A 26,989-nucleotide genomic window follows, 5' to 3' on the forward strand; every position below is an offset into this window, starting at 1 on the left:
CCAGTGAAAATGAAGGGACTCTGTAGTAAAAAAATCATAGTAGCAAGTGTAGTAAGAAACTCAAATCTATTAAAGTGACATCAGGAGGAATTGTATCACTTTTGTGCATTCTGCTTATAACTGATATATTACATGGCTGATGGACAAAGCTTGTTGTCCGATTCCATCAGAACTTCTTTTTTTTACTCTTCTGCTGGTTCTGCAGTGAATTGTTTTTACAACTGCCCAAAGAGTGTTGGCCAGTTTTATTACTACTGCAAACACAGATGTCAGATCTTACATTACACTCCACTTTCCTGACAATAACGACACAGTTATAAGCAAAGTTTTGAGAAACAAACATATATACATTATCAACATTATTTACACATCATATACGAGATATGTGACATGTGACAATACCAAGAGGCAGAAAGGTAAAAGCTCTATGAGCCTGTTACAGACAGTTTCTGCACGTGCAACTCATCTTCACTAACAGGAAGCACAGTATAGTGTATAATATTTAAGGCACATGCACCGGCAAAAGTTTGTTTAGTGTATTTCAGATTTTTTCACTGGAATAAAGATAATAAGTTCAACTGCAAAATCCACCCATTTGATGTCTCGTGATTAGCAGTGTGCTAGCAGATAGTGTCATTTGAATGCAATTTCAGAAGGCAATTTACAACAGGTGAACAGGAAAGAGATGAATACAATAATAAGAAAAAAGGGGGTTATGTAGAGATATGTAACCATATACTAGAACACAAAACAGAAATTTTACAATCAAGTGTTGACATTATCTTGACTTTGTACTAGGTGGCTGGCAGGATAAAGCCCTGGTAATGTCCAGTACAAATGATGCAGACATCAGCGTTTACACATACAGCTCCTCTGGTGGGACAAAACACAATGTAAGTTGTAAATTGCAAAAAAAAACAAACAAACAAAAAACACAGAAGCATGAAGCTAAAGCATACAAACAGAACAATCATTAGGGTCGGTTTCCCAGACACAGATTGAGGCTAATCCTAGATAGAAAGATCTGCCAATGGCAATCCACAACTGGCAGTGCAATTCAGTCCAAGACCAGGCTTAATCCATGTCCTGGAAATCAACCCCAAGAGGTGTGGCTCCTTTAATAAACCTACTTAAATAAACCTTTTCAACTATGGTCCACATTTCCTATGTTCTACACCACCTTATTGAGGTCACATATCAAGCTACAAATCAAGCCCTTATGAAGAAGATCATGCGCTTAACATGTGCCAGATGGTGAGACAAGAACTGAAAAGCAATGATTTAAAGATGTGATGTTTGCTTAGTGTGAGGGAAAATAACCCCAAATGGTTCCTTTGACAATACAGAAAACTTGGTTAATGCTTAAGCCACACTTTCACTGTGACAGCTATCAATTTCTCTGGATTGATGTTCCAGATTCCAACCATGTGAGCAAGGTGAAGAATTTGACTGCATGGACTCTTCAGCAGTAGAAGCAGGCCGTGAGAACTTTTCTAGCAAAATATCTGCAGGGTTAGTAGCTACATTCAATAGCTCTTCATAGGTGTGGCAGCCATAGTCCTCAGATAGGCTTCGTTCATCCGCATTAGAAAAGATGCGTGTTGAAGTGAGACTTGGAGAATAATCAGAGCTCTCCGACAGTGGAGAAGCCAATGACATTGCAGCATCTTCACCTTCCTCCACAATCAAGCTGCTGTCTCCTTCTACAACCTCTCCCTCCTCTACCACAGGACACTGCTCCATGATAGAGCCCTGCTCTGTGACAGTCCTCAGCTCAGCATTCAGACTCACTCCACGATAAGCCTCCGTTTCAGCATTTGGCTGGTCCTGCGTCTGCCTCATGATTTCCGGCCCACCAGAGACCATCTCTTCCCTGTGCTCAGAGGTGACAGGTGTCTCCACCTTGTCTCCACCTCCATCTGGACTGGGGCGGGAGCCTGGCCACACGTTCAGGAAGCTGTCATGGCCAGCTGTGTCCTGTTCCCATGATGATAGCCCTCCACTTCCTGTTCTGTCATCTGAACCAGTCAGGGGGACAAAGAAGATTAATGGTCATTGTGTTAGCGCCATGCTAATGGAGAGGTGCCCTGTCGGCTAATGAGTGCAATGTGGCAGCAATGGAACGCTTTCAAAAATTCATATTCAGGACTATTCGAAAGGACAGCAAAGCTTCTCACTTGGGATACTCTCTGAAGACACACGGTGGTCTACAGAAGAGAGCCCGACTAAACCCAAGCAATTGTATACATCTACAGAAAATATATTTCTGCACATGTTGATACATAATTATTGTATGACAATTGTGGCGTGAAATTAACAGAAAATGTCATAAATCAATTTACTTCTTGTAGAGGATTTGTAACATTTCACTTCAACAAGACACCTGTACAGGGGTTCTGTACAAATCTTAGCATATGGCTGTAGAGTTACATAAGTGAGGAATTGGAGTGGTCTATATACAAACCTTTAGGGTTTAGGAGGTTAAGAAACATCCATAAAAAAGTAACATCAATGTGGAACACATGTATTTTGTATTTGTAGCATTTGTATTTCTGTGTTTGTAAGACTGTGAGAATCAACAAAACAAGCAGTCACTGCAAGGCAACCAGCGTGTGACCCCTCACATGACTCTTCACCCTCCTGCCACTTGGAAAAAGCTACCGGCGCATCCGTTCCACCAACCAACCTTCCCTGAGGCAGTCAGATTACTGAACACGCTACTGCCCCGGCCCCAAGCATCCAGCTGAATCAATGATCATTTCTAAAATCCATCAGAGGCGGACCACACAGTTCTTAACCCTCTCTGCATGCCTGCACTTTATATTCTTAATTTCTAAAAGCTGCCATTAATCACATAGACTGATCACACCTCATAATCACCTGCCCTATAACTCTTTCACTCTACATGCTATTATGGGACAGTTCAACAAGTTGTCTGTACAGTGCCAGTTGCACACGTTAAACTCTTATGCTGCCTATACAGCAAACCATATACTTCTAATAACAGTCCTGTTCTAGATATCAAGCTTATTTAGTGTTGTTAATTTATTGTACTGACTGTCCGGTACATTTACTGTCTGTCCACTCTGTATGCATAATATACAGTCGTGTGTAATGTGCCGTGTTTTTCTAATGCATGACGGGCCTAAAGAACTGCATCGTGTTTCACTGTATACAAGTTATATTTAGAGAAGACAAAAAAAACAAAAAAACACTTGATTTGACTTGACAACAGCATAATTAGCCTTCACAAATCATTTGGCTTGCAGTGACGGCAAAAAATATGATCTAAATCGTTCCCTGACTGGAGTGCTTCCACGACAGCATATTAAAAATAGCACTCTAATGTAAAGCCATCCAGGCGGAGATGAGAGCATGCTGAGGGGGAACAGCTTCTGCCTCCACGCCCCAAATCCCCAACACCCATTCTGCTGGATTACTGACCCATATTTGGGAGCATGCAAGCAAAAGGTTAAACGCTGCACGCAGCCTTCTTGAGGAAGTGGAGGGAAGAGAAACATAGCTCACAGTATGGCCTGGCATCCATATTTATGGGGCCGCCTCTTATGCAAAAAAAAAAAAAAAAAAAATGCCCCCAAAAGTTGGTGAATGTCAGCGGGCAAGAATTCACTAGCATTTGCAAAATGCCACGGCATTTGAGGAGGATTGGCAGTTTAGCCACCACGACGATGAGAGTGTGCAAAAAGCAGAGGTGGGCTAGCAGGGAGGCGTGCAGGGTGGGCTACAGCCAGCGATCAAGCTAATTATGGCACTTTAGCGCCGAGCTGAGGGCACGATTAGGGAATGGTGGTTTCGGTTACACACAATTACACTCACTAACCTGCGGGGGGCCGCGCACTGTTGGAGTCAGTGGGCACAGGTTGCAGGGGAAGGCCGAGAGAGACGGGTGGGGTGGCAGGCTGACTTTCACTCAGAGTAATGGCATCCCTGCCTCCTGCTGGACACCATGACCAAAAGGGAAAGACAGTGTTATCTCACCGTTTCATTAAGACTGCTAACACACCGGCACCATGAAATGGCTTTTAATGACCGAGGGGGACTGGGAAGGGTCAAAGTGGCGACAAGATGGGATGGAGAAAGGACATGTCTAATACACAATACACACTGAACATGTGTGTAAGGACGATTTACAACACAGACAAGGAAAACAAATATATACTATTGTTCAAAATTTGAAAACAAAGGGTGGTGGGGGGTCTGTTCCAGACATAGAAATAAAATGCTTCAAATATGCTGGCCCAGTTGGAGTGTACTGGTTTCAAATAAAAGAATCATTTTTGATATGTCCATAGTTTTGGCTAGAGCTGTAAATGATTCTAAAATGGCTTGAAAATGTAAGAGTTATAATGAGGATAGAACAGTTAACGCAATCAAATCTTGAGGCAGATATATTACTTGCATATGACCACAGTAATGTCTTTACTAGAACATTATTGAGAGAACATTTACTATAACCTTTTTCTTTGCTGCCATTTAATTATGTCAATTTTTGACCTGACTTGATAAAGGGATCATCATCATCACTATTTTTCATCTCCTGTAAAGCTGTTGGAGATACAGGATGTTTTGCAGGATAGTGACCAGTGTTGTATACTTGTATTTTCATGCAGAGAAGAAGGAAGTGAGGGGCAACAATGTGTATTCTTTTAATAGATGGTCAATCTTTAGGACTTTTGCATTCCTGGTACACCTAATCACAATCAGATCATACTACATTTTCACATACCAACCAATGTAGGATTTATTCAACACCAGTGACCAGCATAGTGATGCATCAGTCTACTCAGTCTACTTTACCATGATGTTCATTGTTTGCAAAGAAGCTGTTTATTGAGTTCCTCTTTAGAGCTTGTGTAAGGAGAGTATTCATATTGTGTGCACTCTTTAAAATAGCTCACAAATAGTCATTCATGGTGAATGTTTATTAAGATCATCTGTTTTTGTTATTTAAGGGTTAAATATTTTAAACATTCTCTCCTAAACATGTAACTAGGACTGAATACTGCCATTTCCAACATGAAGAATACAGAATACAAATACTGAATTTTAATATTCTGAATACGTATTCCAGATTCTTGTATTTCGTTAAATCCCAACCTAGCAAAACAAATCAAAACAATCCAGAATTGAAACGCTGTATGAAAAAGAATAAAATAAATAAAAATACAGACTGCACTACGTAAAAGTACTTTTAACCCAAAGCCTAAAAGTCAGACACTTTTAAGAGGCATTCATATGAACTGGAGCATGCTACCCACACACACATACACACTGAAGAAGTGGCTGCAGCGCCCCTCTCATCTGTCTTCATTAGTGCTAGCTGTATGCATCACAGGCTAAAGCCATATGCTTCTCACAGGGGAATGTGCACTATATGCTTGTGCCATCAAAAACAGCAGCCACCACCACTTACATGTTAACATTGTCAGATCTGTCTCAAAAAGCAGGTTCCTGGGAGCGCCAGGGTATGAAACAAACCACAACAACAAAAAGATGGAGGCGATATTAGACACAGGAGGACTGACACAGTCACAGAGCCCCAGCAATGCTGTGCCAAATTACATCTAAACTGTAAAAGGACAGCCGGTGTCACACACAGATGCACAAATACATTACTGAGTAATATTCACCAGCGAGAGTCAGTTGGTGACTCCAAACAACTGCACTAAAGAGGAGGTCTGGCAAGCCTGTTTATTTCAGGCATCCCTTAAAGCTATAGTTCAACTAAAAATCAGACTGACAATTCTCCCACGAATTTGGTCAAAATGTCGGAACATTTGGGGTCTAAAAATGTGTGGTGTTTTTTAGCAGTAAACGAGTTGCAGACTTAGATAACTATTCATACTTTATACTTTTGTCCATACTGTTACTTTCAGGCACACTGTTTTCATATTCATGACAGTTTGCACAAAGCTAAACTGGTACAAAGAGCTAAGATGGTGTCTGTAAGCAACCATTACTTATTAGCTGCATTAGTCATTAGCCTTATAGCTCCATTGGGAAAAAATAAAGAGCCAAACATGTCTTGGCTGACTGAATATATTCAGGGTAAAAAGGTGCAAATCTGGACAAGCTATTGCTATACCTGTTGCAGCCAATGTCTTTCTGACAGAAAGACACCTTTGTTTTACTATACATACGAAAGACCACCACTGGTTTATGTATTAATGTAGCTTAGTAATGCTACACTAACACCTGTACTTAATTCTGACCATACTAACCCTGAACCTAACCCTAAATGAAACCTAAGCAACCTACACCTAACCCTACACTTAATCCTAATCATACTAACCCTATACCAAACTACAACCGAAACCTAAGAAACCGGCACCTGAACCTAATCCTAATCATACCAACCCTAAACTTATCTCCTTATCATAATAACCCTTAACCTTTTACCAACCCAAACCTAACCCTAAACTAGGGTTGCACAATATATCTCAGCATCGTCATCGCAATGTGTGCAGGATGTGCAATCTGTACTGTTCTCAAAAGCTATTTTTCTGCTCATTTGGTTTAGAAGTGAGGAGCAGAAGCACCTCCTCATTTGCACTGTGAGGTTACATGGACCTCACAGAGATAGTAGTACACACACACACACACACACACACACACACACACACACACACACACACACAGTGGTGAATGCTTGAGGCTTTAAAAGCACTATGTTCGGCTCTCTTGGTTTGAAAAGGTCATTGATGTGATACGGAGACTCGTCTCCGAACCAATTAAAAACTTGGGCTAATTCGGTATGCAGAGCAGGGTGAAGGCTTGGCACGGCCTGCTGTGCAAAGCAGGATAGATGGATGAGTGGCTATACCCACCTGGCAGCTGCCCATCCATCCGTTCTCTCTCTGTCTCTGAGTGTGTCTGTCACTCTCTCCCACATGCAGATACAAAAAGCAGAATGGACACAGCATTTTCTCTCCCTCTCTCACATGCACACATACAGACACAGATCCTCGACATTTAAGACTGCTGTTCTTCTTCACAATTAATAGGAAGACGTAAGCACGGCCCTTTTCATCACACTTCCGAACAGTACCTGCATGGTTCCATGCAAATGTACACCTGCCTGTCTTTTGTATCCATAGAAAGCAAAAGGTAGGGGGTGATGGGTAGACACCTGTCTGAGCACATGTGTATTTTGACATGACTCCAAGTCTATCAGGCAGCCGTCGCCAACACAACCCCTGAACACACGCTGTCATCCAAAGAGACAGTGACAGGGGAGGAAGAAGTGACTGGGATTACAAGTTTTACAGTTTTACAGTTGGGAATTTGTCTCTGCTGATATACAGCTCCTCTTTCTGCACTACAGGCAGGTTTATGCTCACAACAAGCACAACACCACCACGAGGTTTCAACTCCTCTGTGGGGTTTTAAGTCAAACATGAGCAGTTTCAAGTGCTGTGAAAACGAGAGAGCATATAAAACCTTAAGGGTAGAGCACCTGTGGTCAATCTTTCCTTCCACTCTCTCCCTGGTGTTATCGGCTAGTAGCTGTCCGCCTTCACAAGGCCACTTGCCCCCCCCACATTTACTTTCATAGAGTGAGTCGTGAGCCCCTCTCAGTCTCGTCTACAAATTCCACTAATAACACCACATTCCCCAAATGTGTTTGTAATGTGGGCAATCATTTTCTGTAATGGATGCTTGTCAGCTTTATGGTGGTAGAATGACAGTCTTACGACAGGCGAGTTTCACTGGGCCTTAGTGCAGCAGAGTTAGTTTTGAGTGAAAGTGCCACACTGCCCTCTGCTGGATGGAGACTATAGGACTAGTCTGGGTTCTATGCTCTGAGATTATTAGTCATAAGGTATATGGTATGGTATATGGTATATGGTATTCTGTGACCCAAATATGTAGTATGTAGTAACAAATATGTATGTTCATGCATAGAATTAGTTACGGACAAAGGAGGAATATGTGCAAATTTAAGATGAAGTACACTATATGGACAAAAATATTGGGACACATCTCTTAATCACTGAATCACATGTGTATAAAATCAACCACCTAGCCATGCAAAGTGAAAGAATGGATGGTTCTAGAAGAACAGGAACTCCAGCAAGGTTCTGTGATAGAATAACACTGTTGCAACAAGTCAGTTGGTGAAATTTCTCCCCTCTTAGATATTCCACCATCAACTGTGAGTGGTATTATTGTGGAAGATTTTAGGGAGCACAAAGTTTCACACCACGTAAAGGTACAGATATGTGCATAGTGCATAAGCGTCACTAGCAGTCTGCTTACTCAATAACTGCAAAGTTCCAAATCTGATATTAGAGCCGTAAAGTGGGTAGCTTAAACCCATTTTAGTGCTTATGGATTTAGAATGGGAGGTCATAAAAGCTCCTGTACATGTCCCAATACTTTTGCACATTAAATTCGGACTGCATTTTTACAAACCTGTTAATCCTAGCTTGCCATACCCTATTAGGTTTCTCAATTACAGTTTTCTTTTTAAAAAGAAACACCCATCTTGTATCTACATCTGTTGACCATTTTAGCAAATACTGGTACACCTGACATACTTTGTCAGTTTACTGGCTGTAGCCAGTCTCTCCTTGTACAATTTACCCAGTAATTGTAAACCTACAAAGAGCCTGTAGTCTGTAGTGAGAGGACCTGACAAAATGACCAATGTGGGTGCAAAGCTAAATAGCTGGAAATTTTGTGTTTACAAACATATGAAAATGGGGAGCAGGTTCTACTTTACGGCAAGAAGAGGCTTTTAAATTATTCAATTATTCATTAGTTTAAGCTAAACCTACACTAAAATGACACCAGACCTATACAGAAAGGTATTAATAAAGGGTTAAGAAAACACCATTGTCAGAATAGACTGATCTTGCCAAAATGTTACTTTTTCATTTTAAATGTTTAAATGAGACAATAAGTGGTTGTCATTTCATACTGAAAGCTAGAACCTTTTAACCTCGATAGATGAGTTTAGCCTTTCCTTTATGCTAAAGAATCACATGCCCGTACTTTATGACCTCCGTCAGTCATTTCATGTTTTTGGAAATAAATGGAGCGCTCTGACGACATTGACAAATACAGCGTGAATGCATCCACAGAACATCTATTCTTAACACACCACTGAACGTGTCTCTCCGTGTGCTTTACAACAATCAATGAATCAAAAACACGCAAGCCCATTTTTTCAGCTGTACTGCCTGGCTTCCCAACGAAGAAACAGGGTACCCAAAACACTGAGCTATTCTTAAATTAGCTGCACATTATATGTGAATGCAAAGCCAGCTGTGGCAAATATAACTGCTCCAATTTGTAACACTAGTGTGTGTCAGGTAAGAGCCAATGAATGAGAATTTCTGTATGACAGGAACTGTTCAATATGCCGTCACCTGGATTTCATACTCACAGTCACCAATGAGCAATACGTAATGTAAGAAAGCTAAGTTAGTCTAAGGGCGTTTTCTCAAAAGGTGTTTACATCCTAATACATTAGTGTCATCAGAATATGCTTTTGGTTGTTGTTTATTTTTAAAGTTAACACTTTTTTCATCATATGAAAATGCCATCTTCAATTTACAGGATATATTGTCTGCAAATTACACGGATTACAAGAAATGACTGGATCTATAGAAGAGTTCAGTGTAAATCATATTTATACCAAAATGCTTTTTTCCCTTTGTAAAAACACAGCGTTTTTAGATTTTAAATATTTTGTCATATATTCTAGAAATGTAACTATGAATTCCACATCAGTATATTTAACATTACTATTTATTAAACTTAAACACTGGCAAAACCTTCAGTGAGTTTTATCACTTAAAACAGACAACCACTAAACTCTACATTGTTATAGCCAGTTATTCCCCATCCCATGTTTTAGTGTACTTGTGAGCTGTAGACAAACACAGACATCACATCAGCATAGGAGGTGGTTATTATGTCTGCAAAAATGAGGGCAGGCTCGTGGGCAGCCACCCAAACTCTTGCTGACGTTACAAAATGGAGGTCATGGAGAAAAAGCCAGAGGGGCAGAAACATACTCCTTAATCCCAGTGATACGTTGTAGGTCAGGCCTTCACAAGGCAGCAGGGAAAAGGAGAGAAAATACATTACAAAGGCCGCATTTGACAAGCGCTTTTCCTACAGCAAGATTGACATGCGGGCACTGATGCAACTGAATGCAGGCTCAATGCACACAAATCCCTAATGATGAGCTTATATATCGTCTTATGCAAAAAGGGCACATTTTTTAAACAGTAAATGTAAACACAGCCTTCATAGCTAATCAAATAGAACATACATATCCTAAGGCACCATTAGTCTGCCTTTCATTACATGAAAAAGATAAAATAATAAAATCATCTTCATGGCCTCATCATGACAAAAGTTTAAACACCTTTAGGCAAGCACGGAACACACCCTTTGGATGAAATCACAGCTTGTAACAAATTCGCTCAATGCAGTTGGCAAGCTCAGGCCAAGGTAAAGAGACTTTACCTTGTAAATGATAAGCTTTTAATTTATAACTTGAGTCAACTGGCAGTTTCTATTTCATCTGGTGATTTTTTTTCTTTTTTTTTCCATTTTATTAAAGTAACTGTGTAATAGTATAAGCCAAATTTATTTCATATTTTTAGCTATAGAAGCTGTGTTTACTACTTTGCTATTATAATAAAAATAATAATAATAATTATTAAAAATTTGTTTTCTAGAAAGTGACGATGAACATTAATATGAAACCATACAAACCACTTTTACTACTTCAAACTGCTGTTTACACAATGCCAGTAATGAGGACCTCAAAATGTAATCAGGCACTTGGTTTGTGTGCAATGGGGTGACTGGATTTGGTGACTTTTTTTTGTTAATAATTAAATAAATAAATAAATAAATAAATAAATTATAAATCATCCTCATGCGATGAGTGTAAAACACAAATAAAAGTATTATGATACAAATGTATCTAACTGTAGACCATTCACAAACCATTAACAAACACACTTGCTAAAAGCACACACCTGGTAGACTCCAAAGCCCAGATACCTCCAGTGTTTTCAGCTTTCTCTCCAGCTCCTCCACTCGGTTTCCCAAAATCCTGTAACAAGAACAACAGCACCATTCAGTCTTCAGACTTCAGTGCAAAATCTGACAGTAAAAACCTTTCCTGATTAAGGGGAACTGATAAAAATAGCAAATTTTCTACTAAAACCAGTTTTTAAAGATGTGATCAAATTAAATTTAAAAGGTATATCATATTTCAGGATCATGTTTGAAGAATTTAAAAATCCATCTGAATCTTCAGTAGCCAGATTAACGCACTACAGACTCATGTAAATGTGGCAAGAGGGGGAAAAAAAATCAATGCATCATAATAGTACTGAATTTAGCAAATTGTTAGACTAATACACAGTTTGTTCCTGCCGTAAAACCCTGATTCAACTCAGGAAGGGCTTGGTATATAATTGGATAAGGTGTGTGAGGAGCAGGGAAAACATTAAAATGTGCAATGCATGAGATACTCCAGAACCAGGACTGATAACTAATGGACTAACACATTACCAACATGCATTTCTGTCTCGAACCACAAGATGCTGCTGTTTCTCTCTGGAAAGACCAAGGTTTCTGTCAGTGAAGTTAGCAGTTTAAAGAAAATAGCATCAATGAAGTGAGAAGTAAGACACTGTAAATCTTTAAATGTTTCAATATATTTTGTATATATTTTATATACAACCATACATGGTTTAATTATCATAATGTCACATCATGGGGCCAGTAGTGATTTGTTCATGCAGATAATGATACAAAATGAAGAAATACCTACAACTGTCAACTGACAGAAAGTTAGGTGAATCAAAATCATTGTGACTAGTGATTAGTGGACTAGTCACTTTAGATCTGACAGTCCTATTACAGTTAGCAGGGACCAGTGTGATTTCAGTATAGGAAGGAAAGAAAGAAAAGAAAAACGACAAAAGCAGAGAAGGATAAGTTTGAGGAATATAAACAAACAAAAGTTCAACAAAATAATATATATATATATATATATATACACACACATGTGCACATACCTGTTGGTCTGGCGTTGGTGTTGAATAATCAGGTTCTTTTCATGAATTGTCTCCAGCAGAGCTGTGGCCAGAGACTTCAAGTCAGAGATGGACTGAGGCGTTGCTGGAAGACTGCATCTGCTTTCCTCAAACAGCAAATCTTGCACTGCAGTGAAGTGTGGTTTGTGTGGGGGGGGGGAAGCAGAAGAGAATCATGAATCATTTGATTTGTAGTTAGTGTTTTTGGAGAGACTAAGCAATTGACTATTTTTTGACATAACTGTTCTTACTCAGGTGCCTTAGAATCCAATGAAAGGCCATTGAAACCTAGATATTTGCCTTTGTCTGGAAGCTACTCACTTTCAAATGTTTCTCATTTACCTTGTTTGGCAGACAGCACTCCAGTAAGTGCACTACTGTTAGATGTGCCACCTGTTTTAGAGTTCTTTCTCCTGTCCAGAGCTGTCTGCAGAAAAAAAATGTGCATGTGGACAACTGAGCCAAATGAAAATCACAAACTTTAAAATATGAATATGAAATGTATACCTTGTATTTCATTATGTTGGTCTTTAGGAGACTGACTTCCTCTTGGACTTGTTTAAGCCGCTCATGCAAATACCTGGAATTAAAGAAAAATTATTTTCTTTTAACTTTTCAAAAAGTTTGCTGATAAAGGATATGGCAAAGGAAATTATATATAATATATAGCTCAGTGTTTACTTTTTGAAAATAATGCAGTCCAAATTCTTGGGCTTCATTTCAGGACATAAACTATGCATGAAACATAACAGGGCCCTGTCCTGTCAAATTCATGAAGTGATTTAGCATGTTTATAAGAATTATGTCATGGGGTATAACCAGTTCAGCAATTTCAGACTAAAATCCTAACAGTAAATAAAAATTCCAGATCCTAGATCAAAGAAAATGGCATTTTATCTGGAGTTAGTAAACTGTGCTGGCATTACTCAAACACTTCCTGACCTATTCTCCATGCAAAGGGCGTCTACATCAATGATGCGTTTGCCCCGGCCACCCAGTATATGGTTGAGCTCCAAGTTGAGCCGGTCAGCTTTTTCCTGGAACACAGTCCTTTCAGCCTTCACATCCTCTAACTCATCACTTACTGCCTTCAGACTGTACTCCAGCTCTGCTCTCTGAAACAGGTACAATAGGTGGCAGTACAATTGTCAGTTCAATTTCTTACAAATTTATACAGGCTGTTACAATGAAAAGTGCTTGGAGCAAAATTATTAGTAATACTAACTAGTTTTGAGTATGCAGTATGTAAAAGTGCTAAAGTTAAGTACACTTAAATATCCATGATGCATTAGAACCGGTCGGTTTTTGAGTGTGGTTTCAATGGAAAGGATTATCCCACTGTGCAATGCTCATCCCTCAGCATAATGTGAAATGTAGGAGCTACTCATGTCTGATGCAAGTGCAGTAATGACAGTATCAGGAGAACTTGCAGTTCCTGTTAGTACATTTATATTTTGTGTACTAATTCGCCAAACCTGCATTATTTTTATAGTCTATACTCCATAGTATTAGTATGTAGTACTCTCACAATGCAATGCTAAACAGAAAGGGAGAGGCTACTTACATCTGGAATACTTAAAATAAATACTGGAATACTTTAAAATAATAATAATGAAAATGGTGATAATGGTACAACAGTGTCAGGAGAACTTGCAATGACTATTGGCATAGTAATGTGCTCCAACATGCCAAGCACCTAGTATTAAGATTAGTATATATTATATGTCTTAAAGTATTAGTGTGTAGTACGCAACTGGGATGCCAATGATAAAGTTTACACTCAAATGTAGTAATATTAATCCTGACCTACTTTACCCTAAAAATAACGATTTACTCTAAACAGTATTATGCATGACGTGGTCGTTTAGCAATGAGCTCCCCCTACAGGTGCAGAATGTCATTCACTTTTACACCACTGTCAGTAATACAAATTGCACTTTGGTCCCTACTCATGGACAGCTGTATTTGTTGACAAGCTGAAGGATACACTGAAAGTACACATTCCACCAAAGTTACACAGGGCAGTGGTTTGCATACTGGATCCTGAGTGGCACTGACAGAGATGCTATTCTTCCTATTACTAGTCAGCGGAGCTTTCAAACGATTGTGAAGTTGTTATTTTAAGGAGTTTATATTTGCTTTATATTTTACAGTGCACATTATATTTATTTTTTATCACAATAGAACCCAGAATAAATGTGTTAAAGTATCATGATATTTTATGCTTTAATACCCGCCGCCATATATAACAGAAGGCTATCTGGACAAAGGGCTTGACCACACTGACTCCATGCTTCCAGACATCACTTTACCTGCAGTCCCGCCTCCTCCAGCTGTCTGACAAGGTCCTCACGCTCATGGGCTGGGAAATGCCGGACTCCAACTTCATCATCCCCAAGCCTCTGTTTAGTGATGGTCATTCTCAAAAGCTGCAGGCATTGAAGAAAGAAGGGTAACTAAGGAGCAGATTCATAAAGCTATACTTGTCTGTGTGTGTGTGTGTGTGTGTGTGTGTGTGTGTGTGTGTGTGTGTGTGTATGTGTATGTGTGGGTGCACCTCTACCTTGTTGTCTCCCTGAGCCTCAGTAAGTCTCTGAGTCAGCTCCTTCACTTCATCTGCCAACTGCTTACTCCTCTCCCGTGAATCCCTCAACAACTGAGCCAGATTTACCTTGGAGAGAAAAATAAAAATAAATTGTTGACCATGGGAAATTGTATAGTCCTGTTACTGTTGCGGTCTTAACTGTTTAAAATCTGCTTTATGGGTTTAAGAAGCATACTGATGAAGACCCACCTGATTGCGTTTCTCTGGTGGCAATGTAGGATCCCCATCCTGAAACAGGAGTTGTAAGGGAAGAAAAATAACAGTACAGTCTCAACAGTACAGTTCTGGTAACATTATGCCTTCTTTTAAGGCAGTGGTCACCAACGCTACTTGTAACTTGGGAGGTAACTTCATGCAGCATTTAGCCTTATCAATACCTGATCCATCGAATCATTTAGTCTTTAAATGAATGGAGGTGATTTCCGAAAAATAGGCAGATTTCCCAAAAGACTGTTGGTGACCACAACTTCTGTTAAATGATCAGAGACCAAGCACTCTATGAAAATACACAAGCCATAGGACTGATGTTTTAACAGGACGCACAATAAGTTCCCTGTATTTTTTTTTCAGGCCCTGATGTCTCTCACGGAGCTGATTGGCCATCAGCTTGTACTGGTCTCTCTCCTGCTGGCAGGTGTCCAGCTCTTTGGATAGAATCAGAAGAGCCTCCTTCTTGCTCTCCAGCTTACGTTTGCATATCAGGAACTGCAGATATAAAGAACAAGTCTGTTTGTTTAATTTGTACGCTTGTGTGTACCATTTGTATTCTTTGTGTTTCATTCTACACAATTTACTCTTGCCTCAAGCTTGTTATTGCAGGCCCAACTTCTATAAGAAACAAGGCATGTTTTACCAGGGCTTTAATTTTTGGCACTCCTGGAAAAGTAAATATTGAGTTTTGTCTGAGGGCAGAGATAAGACTCAACCGGTTTCTTGTTCGTAGTGGAATACTACATGCTTGAGTAAGGCCTTTCTGAATTATGCAAAGGCTGCCCAGAATATTAAACACTACAGACAATATCCGTCATAAATGTGATGCGTTTCCATAAATCAAACTGCTGGTCTGTGATGCTACTTTTATCTCCTTTACGAGAAATGACGAGCCAATTCATCATAAAGAATTGGCTGTTATCCTCCGCACGAAGCCAAAGAAACCTAAAAGTTGGTTTATTTCAGAGTAGATAGTGAGGATTACAGCATATTCTAAACCTTGTAATATATAGATCAAGCAGTAAGTGTATCAGTTCATTAATATTGTGTGTGAAAATCCAATACGCACATATAAAGCAACCATTGACAGCAACATCTGTAGCCATAGGAAATGAACATTGCTGCCTTCATCTAGAAAAGAAGTCCCAAACTCATGGCAAAAGAAATGACCACACATGTCTTGCAGACGTGTCTGTCTGTTCCCTAATGAATGATACTTATACTTAACTTAGTTAGGAATCAGAAAAAAAGAAAAAAGCCTTGGTTTTTTTGACAAACCTGGAACCATCTCTGTTAACCTGTCTGAGATATTAAGGCAGGCTGTCTTACAATTGGAGACAGAAGACATCAAACGACATATTAACTGTATGTTAAACCTATATACCTATATATATATACCTATATATATATACCTATATATATATATATATATATATATATATATATATATACCTATATATATATATATATATATATATATATATATATATATATATATACACACATACACATACACACACACACACATATATATACCTTTAATAAATAAATAAATAAATAAATAATATATATATATATATATATATATATGCATATTCTAACAAGAACTAACTAAGTAACTTCACTATATGACTTTATGAGTTATAGCACACTATGCTACATGAAAGAATGAGCTGCAGAAAAGTTGAGGCATCAGTAAAGGCTGTCTGTCATGTGTGCTGGGTGTTCATCTTGTTCCATATGTTCACGCCAAACAGCGCAACGTCGCCGACGAGGGCGTTAAATCCACTCACCTCGCTAACCAGACCCTGCCAGTCACTTTCACTTCTTCTCGAAGGATCCATTGTAACAGAATTCGGCATCCTTACTGCATTAGTCCACCCCTAGTTTTTTGTCCTGAAGACACACAGACACTAGTGGCGCTGCTTTGAGGAGATGAGAGAACAGGGAAGCTCCGGCTCCTCCTCTCTCGAGTGCCTGTTTACTGCACGTCAGCTGATGCAGCAGAGGCGTTTATCCCCACCCGCATTCGGACAAATCCCCACCCGCATTCCGAAAAGCCCGCCTCCTCCGCTAGGGCCGACCAGCAGGTTGCACTCACACGCGCTGCCTCATCGTTATTGGCTAGCAGTTCACGCTTACAAGGATTCCTTCTTCGTGATTGGACAGCAGTTCACACTCACAAGCTGTTCAGGGCTTAATGCGAGACTCTCACCGAGCAGGAAGACCTGCAAACTAATCAGCCAACTAGTTAGTATGGAAACATGGCAGCGCACATAATGAAGCAGGGACAGACCAATAGCTTAAGGAAAGGGTGTAAAATGATCTCAGTGATTTTCAGTGTGGCATGGTTGTTGGTGCCAGACTGGCTGGTTTGAGTATGTCTGGAACTGCTGATCTCCTGGGATTTTCAGCAGAGCAGTCTCTGGAGCAGGGCTGCTCAATCCTGGTCCTGGAGATCCACCAACCTGCAGATATTAGCTCCGCCCCGAATCTAACACTGTAACCCCATCTAACGATACAGAAGAATTAAGTTTAAAACTAACTAACTAGCACACTAGAGCAGTGCTGGCTCAGCAGTTAGAGATCCGGGCTGTTGATGACAGGGTTGTGGGTTCGAAACCCCGGCTCGGCAAGCTGCCACTGTGCCACATGCCCTTGGGCAAGGCCCTTTACCTTCTCTGCTCCCTGGACGCTGGAGTTAGCTGCCCACTGCTCTGGGTGTGTGTGTGTGTGTTCACTGCCCCTAATTCACGTGTGTGTGTGTGTGTGTGTTTGTGTGTTCATGACCACAGACTGGTAAAATTCGAGGAACACATTTTTTATTTTGCTGTACATAGTACAGTGACAGACACGTGCCCATTTACCTTAATTTAATAATAATAATAATAATAATAATAATAATATAAGTACAGGGAAAAACTAACTTTTAGAATTAGACACTGAAGAAGAAAATTTTAGAGTTTAGAGGAGGAAAAATAGATGGAAAGGGGCTGTTCAGTCATGGAAACGTGAGGATGGTTGGAGCTAAACATCATACTGCAATCAGCCAGCAGAGGCTGTCCACGGCTGTGAGAACTACACACTAATACTATGAGGTATATACTATACTATACTAGTCTTAATAGTGCAGATTTGGCAGTTTGTACAAAATATTAATGTACTAACCCATTTTGTACTAACAGGAAGTGATGAAGCATTGCTATGTCTATATACATACATACGTACAGACCTACATACATCACTGCAAGATGTCCTGATGCTGTCACTGCTGCACTTGCTCTGCCTTTTTTTTTACTTTTTTTTTTCCAGATGTGAGTGGCTCCTATCTTTCAGTTTTGCATTGTGTTGTGGGATAAGCATTGCACAGTGGGAAGATGGTTTTCATTGAAACCTCACTCAAAAACCAGTATACATCATGGTCATTTTTATCATGGTGTTTTTATCTATATTACATATTACACACTTAAAGACTAGTTAGTATTACCAATTCAGGCTGTTTTGAGAGCAAATGGGAGCCTAAACCAGTATTTATGTAGCCATTCCTATAAGTGCTTGGTGAGTGTATCCATGGATCCATGTACCTGTCAGGAAAGTGACCCCACATGATTGGAGCTCTTAGCTTGACTAACTGCCACAATAATTTGGAAAATGTTTAAGAGTTTATTTTTTTATATAATAGTTTAAAAATGTATACAAACTGAATGTATCTCATATTGATCCATCTATTTTAGACCGAATATCTATCAAAACTTTCTTACTCGCAGTTCAAACAATAGATCATGACCATAACTGGTTGAAACACTCATTTGCAATCAGTAAAAAATCATAAACTGAGAAGACACTGGCTATTTTAATAGTATGTGTAGGCTACTTTTCAAATGATAGGTGGCGTCGTCACAAAAAACTAAAAGCATGACATGATTTAAGGTGAAGGCTTTAAAAAGAGGATAGGATAAAAAGAGAATAAAGTAGGCAATTCAGCATTAACTTACAATGAGATCAAATAGTTTATTTAGGATATATGGCATTAAAAAGGTTGTAAAAAAACAAACAGAAAAAGGGTGCTTATCAGATTTTCATAAATTAGGGTAGATTCTAGCATTACGATGCTTCAGGTCATATTGGACCTGATGCTTTAATAATGTTAATGGCCCTGAATGATCAAGCCATTCAATTAAATTTCACCCTGAAATATATTTGTAATTTAATTATCCAATCTATAACTTTGCTCTCATATAATATATACAAAGACAATACAAATAGAAGCAGAAACAGGAACTTCAGTTTCTTTGAGTGTCTCTAATTACATTAAATACCAATTATAATCAATTGTTCTAGAGGAAAGAAATTAAAATGTAGTAGGCATTACAGAAAAAACATAAAAGTAACTGTGTAATTCTTTACACTGTATTTCTTGTAACCAAACTGAATTGTACAACCAAACTGAACTGAACAACCAACTGAATTGTAACCAAATTAACAGTGATGCATAAAGTAATACACAGTACATACAATAACACTTTTAAAAAATTAAGAATTCAATATTCTACTGATCCATAACCCTGATCTACCATAGTGGTATTTATCCCACTATTTACAGTGCAAATCATATTTTTTTTTTAATACAGGGTTTGGAGTACCTTACGTCCCATCAAATCACTGGTGCAGAGTTGAGCCACTTTTTTAAGCGTGGTCTGGTGTTCCACTTTCTCTCTTGGGCAAACTTAAAGGCGTTTCCAAAAAGGTCAGGGAATGTGGTCATCAAATTTATTTTGTCTGCATCTTCAGGGCTACACAGACAAAGAGAAATCAATTGAAGATACCATGGTGGCTGTCACAAAGAATGGCATTAATATAGTAAACTGGTTTACACAACTCACTAGTGCTCATGTAGATTTCGAATGAATCGCAGCAGACCAAGGGTGTTCTCCGGGTAGGGTTTTTTCTTACCATCTAACTTCTGCACAGTCTCAGCAGGCAACTGTGGATAAACACAAAAAACAAGCTTTGTCCAAAAAGCAGATTTCTGTAGTTGCTTTTTATGTTGAATGTATGTAGTGCATGTGACTGAGTGGAGTCAGGTGTGTTATTTCAATAAACTGTTAAATCTAGCTTTGTTGTTTGTTGGAAGAGTTGCCCAATACTCTGTATTTTATACGCTGTAAGCTTCTGTGTATGCACTGATAAACCAACTGTCCTAGAATCTGCATAACACAGTTAGCAAGTAAAATTTGTAAGTACAAATTACATTTATGAGAACAGTTGCACAGATGAAAGTGTTGAAATTTCTCTGAAAATTGGAAAAGAAGTCAGTGTTAAATAAGAAACCATTATTTCATATTGATCCAACTCACTTTTGCTTTCCAACTTGAGAAGGTTTTCCCCACTGTCTGTTCCTCTAGGGCATGAATTAGCTCCTCATCAGGAGTGCGACAGTTCTCCACCTCTTTCACATTCCCCAATTTCTTTAAGTACTCCACTTTCCTGAGACAAAAATTAGAAAACATTTAATTTAAATGAAAGTATGCAAGTTATATGAGCGACACAAAAAAACTATGCAGGACATGGGGAATCACTATGTTCGAATATCAGATATGTTTAGCTGACAGGAAACAGCTGAAGAAACCACATATTGATAACATTTGAGTATTCATTACCATACTTAAACCCAGACTTGATGTAGAGATGTTTGAAGTGCTAAAGTATGTCCTATAAATGATCAGCCAGGGCTAAAACTGTGTTAAGGCGTTTCCTTCAGCCCTGATGTTTTAGGACAAGGAATCTTAGACGTGTTTAGGCTTTACTAAGTTCTACTAACCAACCATTTAACACTTGAGAACCTCTTAAAAGCAACAGTTCTATATAGAACCGTGACAAATTAAATAACCAACAGCTTTAAATGCCGTTTGCAGGGTTAGAGTTCTTCATATTGGTGAAAACCATTTAAAACCGACTCTATATAGCACCAGAAATTGCCATGAGTCAAAGAACCCCTAAAATTTACTAGAGCTATTGATTAGAGTAACTGAAGACCAATTATTCAGTGACTGATATTTGTTTACCAATCACTGTGAATTATTGAGCAGCTGATATATAGCTAGCATATAATTTGTGTTGTCAAAAGTATTGGCCCACATGCAGGCTTTTAGGGTTTAAAGGGTTAAACAAATGGACTTAGGAATGCTTTTGCTTGACTGGAATGAACAAGATTGGTGACCCCTGAACTAAATTCATTCATAAGTTCATTTTTATTATCTTACTTTTCATCTGTCCAAAAGAAGGGATGAGCGAGGGTCTCCTCTACTTTAGGTCTCTCGCTCAGATTGTCCTTGATCATCCACTCCACTAGATCCTTGCTCATATCATCCTTTAGATGTTCCAGTGAGTATTTCCCATCAAGTATGTTACTCTCACAACGGACTCCTTTACCGAACGGATGGTGTCCCTTAGAGAGGATGTAATATACTAACATTCCTGCAACCTAAAGCAGACAGGACTGTTAAAACCAACAGCAGCTTCAAGTCCTATGAGTTTACAAAGAAAAATGAATATTATACTCTAGGTCAGTGACAGCACACTACCTGAATGTCGGAACTCCTCTTGTATACACTGTTGTCATCCTCTTCAATAATCTCTTTGGCTTTCCAGTACTTTGTTCCAGCAGCATTCGTTCTCAGAGTTGTTTGCCCTAAATTCAGTCTCCGGCTTATGCCAAAATCAGCTAACCTGGCCTTTCCCGTTATATCTGTTAAAGATATCAGAATTCAGGACATATTGGTTTACTGACTGGATTGCAAATTGAAGTCCATAATTAGATTGTTTACATTTTGGGAGGTTTGAGAGTAATAAGTATAAGTAAAAAAGTATAATAAGCCCTACCAATCAGAACATTCTGGGGTTTGATGTCCCGATGGAGTATTTTGATGTCTTCACTGTGAAGAACCTTGAGGCTGCACAGAACCTCCTTTGCAATTTTCTTCAGGACAGCTTGCTGCTCAGCACTGTCTTCTGGCAGGTGTTTCTGGATGTATTCCTCCAGTGTGTACTCACAAAGTTGAAGGACAAGATATCCAAAGTGGTCATCCTCTGCAAAGTCCACATATCTTACAATGGAAGGGTTGTCAAGTTGTGGAAGCCGTAAAAATTCCTCTTCATTTTTGAGGTCTTGATAATTGGACTTGAGCATTCGTTTGACAGCTACCTCAGTGCCATCATCCCTCAGGCCAAGAAAAACCTCTGTTCCATTACTTCCTTTTGCTATCTGGAATTCAGGGCCAGTACCAATTGTAAGACTGCCCAGCCTGGAAACCTTACTTGCATCTATGTTTGCAAGTTTCTCCAGCTCAGGCCTCCAACGCTGGCTGATTTGGTGCCATTTTCTTGGTAACGTTGGATAATCTGTGGTCAAGGTGAAAGGGTGCACACTGGAATTTGACTCCTCAACTGATGTCCTGGCAGCATCTGAATCTGCATGCGCTTTTTTTTCTTGTCTTTCATCTTGGTTTGTGGTCATCTCTTGCTGGGCTTCTTTCTTCTTCTTTTTCTTCTTCTTTTTCCTGTTCTTTGATGAGCTGCTTTCCTGTCTTTCAAGCATACAATCTAAGGCACTTGAGCTTTGTGGATTTCTGAGATTTGCATTTAGTTTTTGCAGCTTCTCTTTAATAACTTCATCCATCCTTATTTCTGCAGCATCAAGTACCCTGTCAGGCACCGAGCATATTCCACATGAATGAATATGTTCTGGAATAAGCTCATAAAGATCAGCAAACAACCGGTAAGTAAAAATGCTGACATTCAGTGAACAGTTAGGATTGGTGAGGGTCATAAGACGACTGCATACATTCTTAAGAACAGAACTATCAAGACTAGCCACACCAGCTTTGTGCTTTGAGGGCTTCTCCATAATCACACACAGAATGTTTAGTATTAGCTGACTGAATACATCTCCCTGAGGGGTGACAGGGGGCTGTACATGCTTTATCAGAATAGGTACAATCTCATTGAGGACTTGCGGAGATATTTCTTTCATCATGCAAATTACAGCCTGTAACGTGTTTAGTGCAAGTGCTTGGTTTTCATGAGGAATTCTGGAAAAGCGGTTGATAATGCCCTCAATGTAAAGGTCACTGTTCCTGGAATCCCTCAACCACCTGATGCTGCTTTGTTGATATTGTTCAGCATCTGGACCCATTACATTAAAATATATTTCAAATAGTGTAAGGTGGGTAAACGGATGCTCTTCAAGAAACTTTTCCTTAAAGATGTTGAAAACTTCTAATTGGGTTTTTTTGCGAACTGCAGAAGTTAAATAAAAAAAGAGTCTGCATTTCTCAAAATCTTCATTTCCTGGGGGTATCTGAAGAATAATACTCTCCACTTTCTTATCAATGTCTGAGTTCACTCCATATCCGCTTTCAGCAGAAGCCCCAGCTTCTATTAGTGCTTTCACCATGTCCTTTCTGTCATTGTTGGCTGCAAACTGCAGTGGTGAAATAAGCAGTTTTTGATGACCATCTGGATTGGCTTTGGCTGCAAGTAATCTTCTCACTATACTGAGTGGAACTCCTGCTGTACAAGCAGCATAGTGCAACGGTGCTAGCCATCTTGTTGAGACTATATTGGGGTCAACATGCTCTTCCAGGAGAAAGTTGCAAATCTCTTCATTTCCACAAGCAACTGCTGCCGTCAGCAGAGTAATATCATCTTTCAAAAGTTCAGAAGAATAGAGTCCATTAATATCGCATCCTCTAAGTAGTTTCTTCAACTTCTTTAGCTTGTTGTCAATGATGCATTGTATTAAGGGATGGGTTTTCCTAGGCTTATCTGAAAGTGGAACTGGAATAGCTTGAAGCTGTATTTGGATGTCCATCGCTTCTTAAATTTCTGTTGAGAAAAAGGGGTGGGGTAACTTAGCACTTTATATTCATTCATTCATTCATCCATCGATCTATCCATATTTCTCTAAACCAATGACTGTAAACAGCCATTGGTCTAAACAAAGGGAACCTGCACCTTACTAGTAGGAGGGTCCAAAAGACATAAAAAACATTCAAAAGTTTTATTTAAATTAAAAAACATTTCTGTTTATGTTTATGTTTAAAGAAATTTGTAGTGTGTTTTGTTTTGTATTTGTTTTTTCAATGAAAAAGAAAGCGAGGAGCTTTGAGATCAAAGGGAGATTTTAGTGCTGTGTCTCGTTCACATTTCATTATTGTAAGGAGAGGCCAGGGAAGCGAATTTCAAAGCTTTGTAAATACTCTGACTCAAATCTTGACCCAACAATTAGAAGCCATGGACTCCTCTAGGCAGCTACCAATTGCTCTATTAAAATAATTGCTGCCAAAAAGAAAGGAGAAGATAGGAAGATGGCGAATAATTCCCAGTAGCCATTTCTTCAGTTTGTAATGTTATGACTGTTAATGGTCAAGTTGGAATCAACTGCTAGAAAGATGGATTAAAATTCCTGTTTCATGTTCTTTTTTTTAAAGAATGAACTTTGTCATTTGATCCAGAAGCCTAACAATCACTTTATAGCTTAACAGTTGACATTTCTCTACAACAATGCAAAAGGTGACATGATAAAACTGTGACCCAAAATACTGTGCTATAATATAAGCTATTAAGCTATAATATAAGCTCCTTCTAATCCAAAAGCACAGAGGCGTTTTGCCCAGTGCTGCTCAGAATGGTTTGACCGGGTTATGTGTCAGTAAAGAGCAGCATCTTGTTAATCGTGGTGAAAATACATTAATAATAATAATACACTGTATAAACAGTTATTCAGAATGTTAATTTTGTTGGAATTTAAACCAGCACTCTTAGCAGCCATTGTTTACAATACTTCTGTATTTTCTACTATAACAGTATTGTTTAACCCCTCCCCACTTCAATCTCTCTCTCTCTCTCTCTCTCTCTATATATATATATATATATATATATATATATATACACACAAACACACTACCAGTTGTTTGGCCAACCCTCACTGAATGTTTCTAAGTCAAATATTATATATATATAAATACTAAACAGTGTATTTTTGTTATTATAATATTTTTGTAATCTCTCACAGCAATGGTTTAAAATCTATGATGTCTTAAATTCATGTTGAGGCTTGATTTACTAGTTCCTCTCATAAAGGTAAGGGTGCACGTATTTGTCACTGTACAGCGAAATGTGTCCTCCGCATTTAACCCATCTGGTAGTGAACACTCACACACACGTGTTAGGGGCAGTGAGTACACACACACCCAGAGCGGTGGGCAGCCAACTCCAGTGCAGAGGGAGCAGAGAGGGTAAAGGGCCTTGCTCAAGGGCCCAACAGTGGCAGCTTGCCGAGCCCGGGAATCGAACCCACAACCCTGTTATCAATATCCCAGTGCTCTAACCGCTGAGCCACCACTGCCCATTCTTAGGCAAATAACAAATGAATGAATTAATCATAAAGAAGCTTAAACTTGAATTAACATTTGTTTTTACACAAATCCTATAGCTTTTTTTTTATGCAACAGCTTTGAAGTTAATCCAGTCGTGCAGCTTTAGAATGAGCAGAGGTGCATCTCTGTGACTGTAGGGAGGTTTTTGAGAAGCGTGGACTAGTTAACGAATGGCTTTGCATTACGAAGCTTTTGGGAAACTCCCCACAGGTCGGATTAGTCGTTGCGAGACTCACATATTGCTTTAGTTATGGAAGGTCTGAGGAAACTCATTAAACATATTGGCCCTAATTTATCTGAAATGTGTACTTTATATACTTATAAATGGTCTGAAAAAAACGTCTACATCATATTAATGGTCGCAACATTGTTCACTAATACGAATATTAGTGAATACTAAAGCATTAATGAATATCAGAATCATCGTTAAAACAGCAAAAGTGGGCTTTTAGCAGAACGGTGAGTCAATAAGGTTTATTCTACGAGTAACTTCCAGCGTTACGTGTGTTTGCGCGCGCAAAATGAAGGAAGGCTGAAATGTGTGGTACACTAGCCTGCGTTGTCCCAAACAACTGTCGAGTATCAGAATAAGTAAGTTAGATGTTTGCAATGTTGGGAGGTCATATAAAATAATAATCTAACTCAGATAATACAAAGCAGCAGGGCGACCGGAATCCCCGTGTGCTCGGCCCTGTGCTACTACTTCACTTACTTACAGTAACTCCTTCTCTTCTCCTCACTTCTTCTCACGTGTTGCATCAGTGATCTTAAAGCAATGACAGTGCGAAATTGACATTAAAGTCATAATCATACTTACTGTTTCTGCTTTGGCATTGGATTAGTACGAGGGAGTCTGTGGGAGTCTGTGGGAATCTGTAAGTTTCGGTTTGTAAGAAAACTATGATTCTCCTCCTCTTCACTGCTGATCTGAGACTGGGAGGGATTTAGAGAGAACGTAGTCGACTACGTTGACAGCACCGCGCCCTGTGATCGTTTCCCACAGCACACCACAGACAATACAAGAAAACACAGCATATCCCACAACATTATTAACATTAGCAGTTGTATTAATCCCACTGCTAATGATATTACTAATAATAGAATAACAGTAGAATATAGTAGAACAGAACTGAAGTTAATCATACAATACAATGAAGTACCTCAGAAAATAGCAGAATTGGGTGGAACGGTGTTCTTCACAAGTCCTAGACATATAATAGTGCTGACCAAAAAACAAGCTGAGTGTATTATTGCACATACACTTAGTCTACATTGACCACATGGTTGTGATTCTGATATTTAAAGCCATTAGAAGCCCAGTGTCACCGGCCATCCTACAGGTCTGGGCTGGGGTTTATCAAATGCATGCTTCCTTCCAGCTCTCTCTTTCTCTAGTGAGGTCTGCAGATCCTACATCCGTGTGCCTCCGCGAGATTTATCAGACCAGGCTATGTTTTGCAGGTCTTCAAATGTTTAGTTTTGGTCAGCATGTGCAGCCTCAGCTTTCTGTTCTTGGCTTACAGAAATGGCAGTTAAAAATGATCCCCATCCATGAGTTGCAGTTTCTTGATCTTTAGGTTGCAGCCTAATGAAATGTCCAGAAGGAAATAGACAAAGTCCCATATCACAGAAAGAAGGAGGAA

The 26,989-nt window shown here is 39.2% G+C and overlaps 2 protein-coding genes across 4 annotated transcripts; both read right to left on the reverse strand.

Annotated features, from left to right (window-relative positions):
• Positions 1-51: 51 nt before the first annotated feature.
• On the reverse strand, positions 52-16,868 carry ccdc149a (coiled-coil domain containing 149a). Of its 3 annotated transcripts, none has more exons than XM_072687807.1 (12): positions 16,701-16,868; positions 15,241-15,402; positions 14,887-14,925; positions 14,656-14,763; positions 14,405-14,521; positions 13,035-13,207; positions 12,600-12,672; positions 12,435-12,519; positions 12,075-12,219; positions 11,025-11,101; positions 3,842-3,955; positions 52-2,018 (listed from the first exon to the last, which is right to left on the reverse strand). In XM_072687807.1, the coding sequence occupies exons 1-12, from the start codon at positions 16,767-16,769 to the stop codon at positions 1,363-1,365; spliced, it is 1,818 nt and encodes a 605-aa protein (XP_072543908.1). In that variant the 5' UTR covers positions 16,770-16,868; the 3' UTR covers positions 52-1,362. The 3 variants fall into 3 exon arrangements, with proteins under 3 accessions (XP_072543908.1, XP_072543907.1, XP_072543909.1); XM_072687806.1 differs by having other exon boundaries at positions 3,842-3,958; XM_072687808.1 differs by lacking the exon at positions 3,842-3,955.
• Positions 16,869-18,893: 2,025 nt separating this feature from the next.
• LOC140561617 (uncharacterized) lies at positions 18,894-26,324 on the reverse strand. Its single transcript, XM_072686844.1, has 7 exons — positions 26,164-26,324; positions 21,790-23,793; positions 21,492-21,655; positions 21,171-21,391; positions 20,265-20,394; positions 19,791-19,891; positions 18,894-19,700 (listed from the first exon to the last, which is right to left on the reverse strand). Exons 2-7 carry the CDS (start codon positions 23,777-23,779, stop codon positions 19,562-19,564), a joined length of 2,745 nt encoding a protein of 914 aa, XP_072542945.1. The 5' UTR covers positions 23,780-23,793; positions 26,164-26,324; the 3' UTR covers positions 18,894-19,561.
• Between the last annotated feature and the right edge of the window lie 665 nt (positions 26,325-26,989).

This window comes from Salminus brasiliensis, chromosome 9 (genome assembly GCF_030463535.1).
Source record: "Salminus brasiliensis chromosome 9, fSalBra1.hap2, whole genome shotgun sequence".
In the NCBI taxonomy this organism is placed as follows: domain Eukaryota; kingdom Metazoa; phylum Chordata; class Actinopteri; order Characiformes; family Bryconidae; genus Salminus; species Salminus brasiliensis.

Coding starts and splice junctions, on each gene's coding strand:
- ccdc149a (XM_072687806.1), bottom strand. CDS start 16,769: ATGCCGAATTCTGTTACAATGGATCCTTCGAGAAGAAGTGAAAGTGAC. Junction 15,403..16,700: donor GGCAGGGTCTGGTTAGCGAG/GTGAGTGGATTT, acceptor TTATATCTGCAG/TTCCTGATATGCAAACGTAA. Junction 14,522..14,655: donor AGGCTCAGGGAGACAACAAG/GTAGAGGTGCAC, acceptor CAATGCCTGCAG/CTTTTGAGAATGACCATCAC.
- LOC140561617 (XM_072686844.1), bottom strand. CDS start 23,779: ATGGACATCCAAATACAGCTTCAAGCTATTCCAGTTCCACTTTCAGAT. Junction 20,395..21,170: donor TTCTTTTGGACAGATGAAAA/GTAAGATAATAA, acceptor TTTTTGTCTCAG/GAAAGTGGAGTACTTAAAGA. Junction 19,892..20,264: donor TCTCAAGTTGGAAAGCAAAA/GTGAGTTGGATC, acceptor GTTTATCCACAG/TTGCCTGCTGAGACTGTGCA.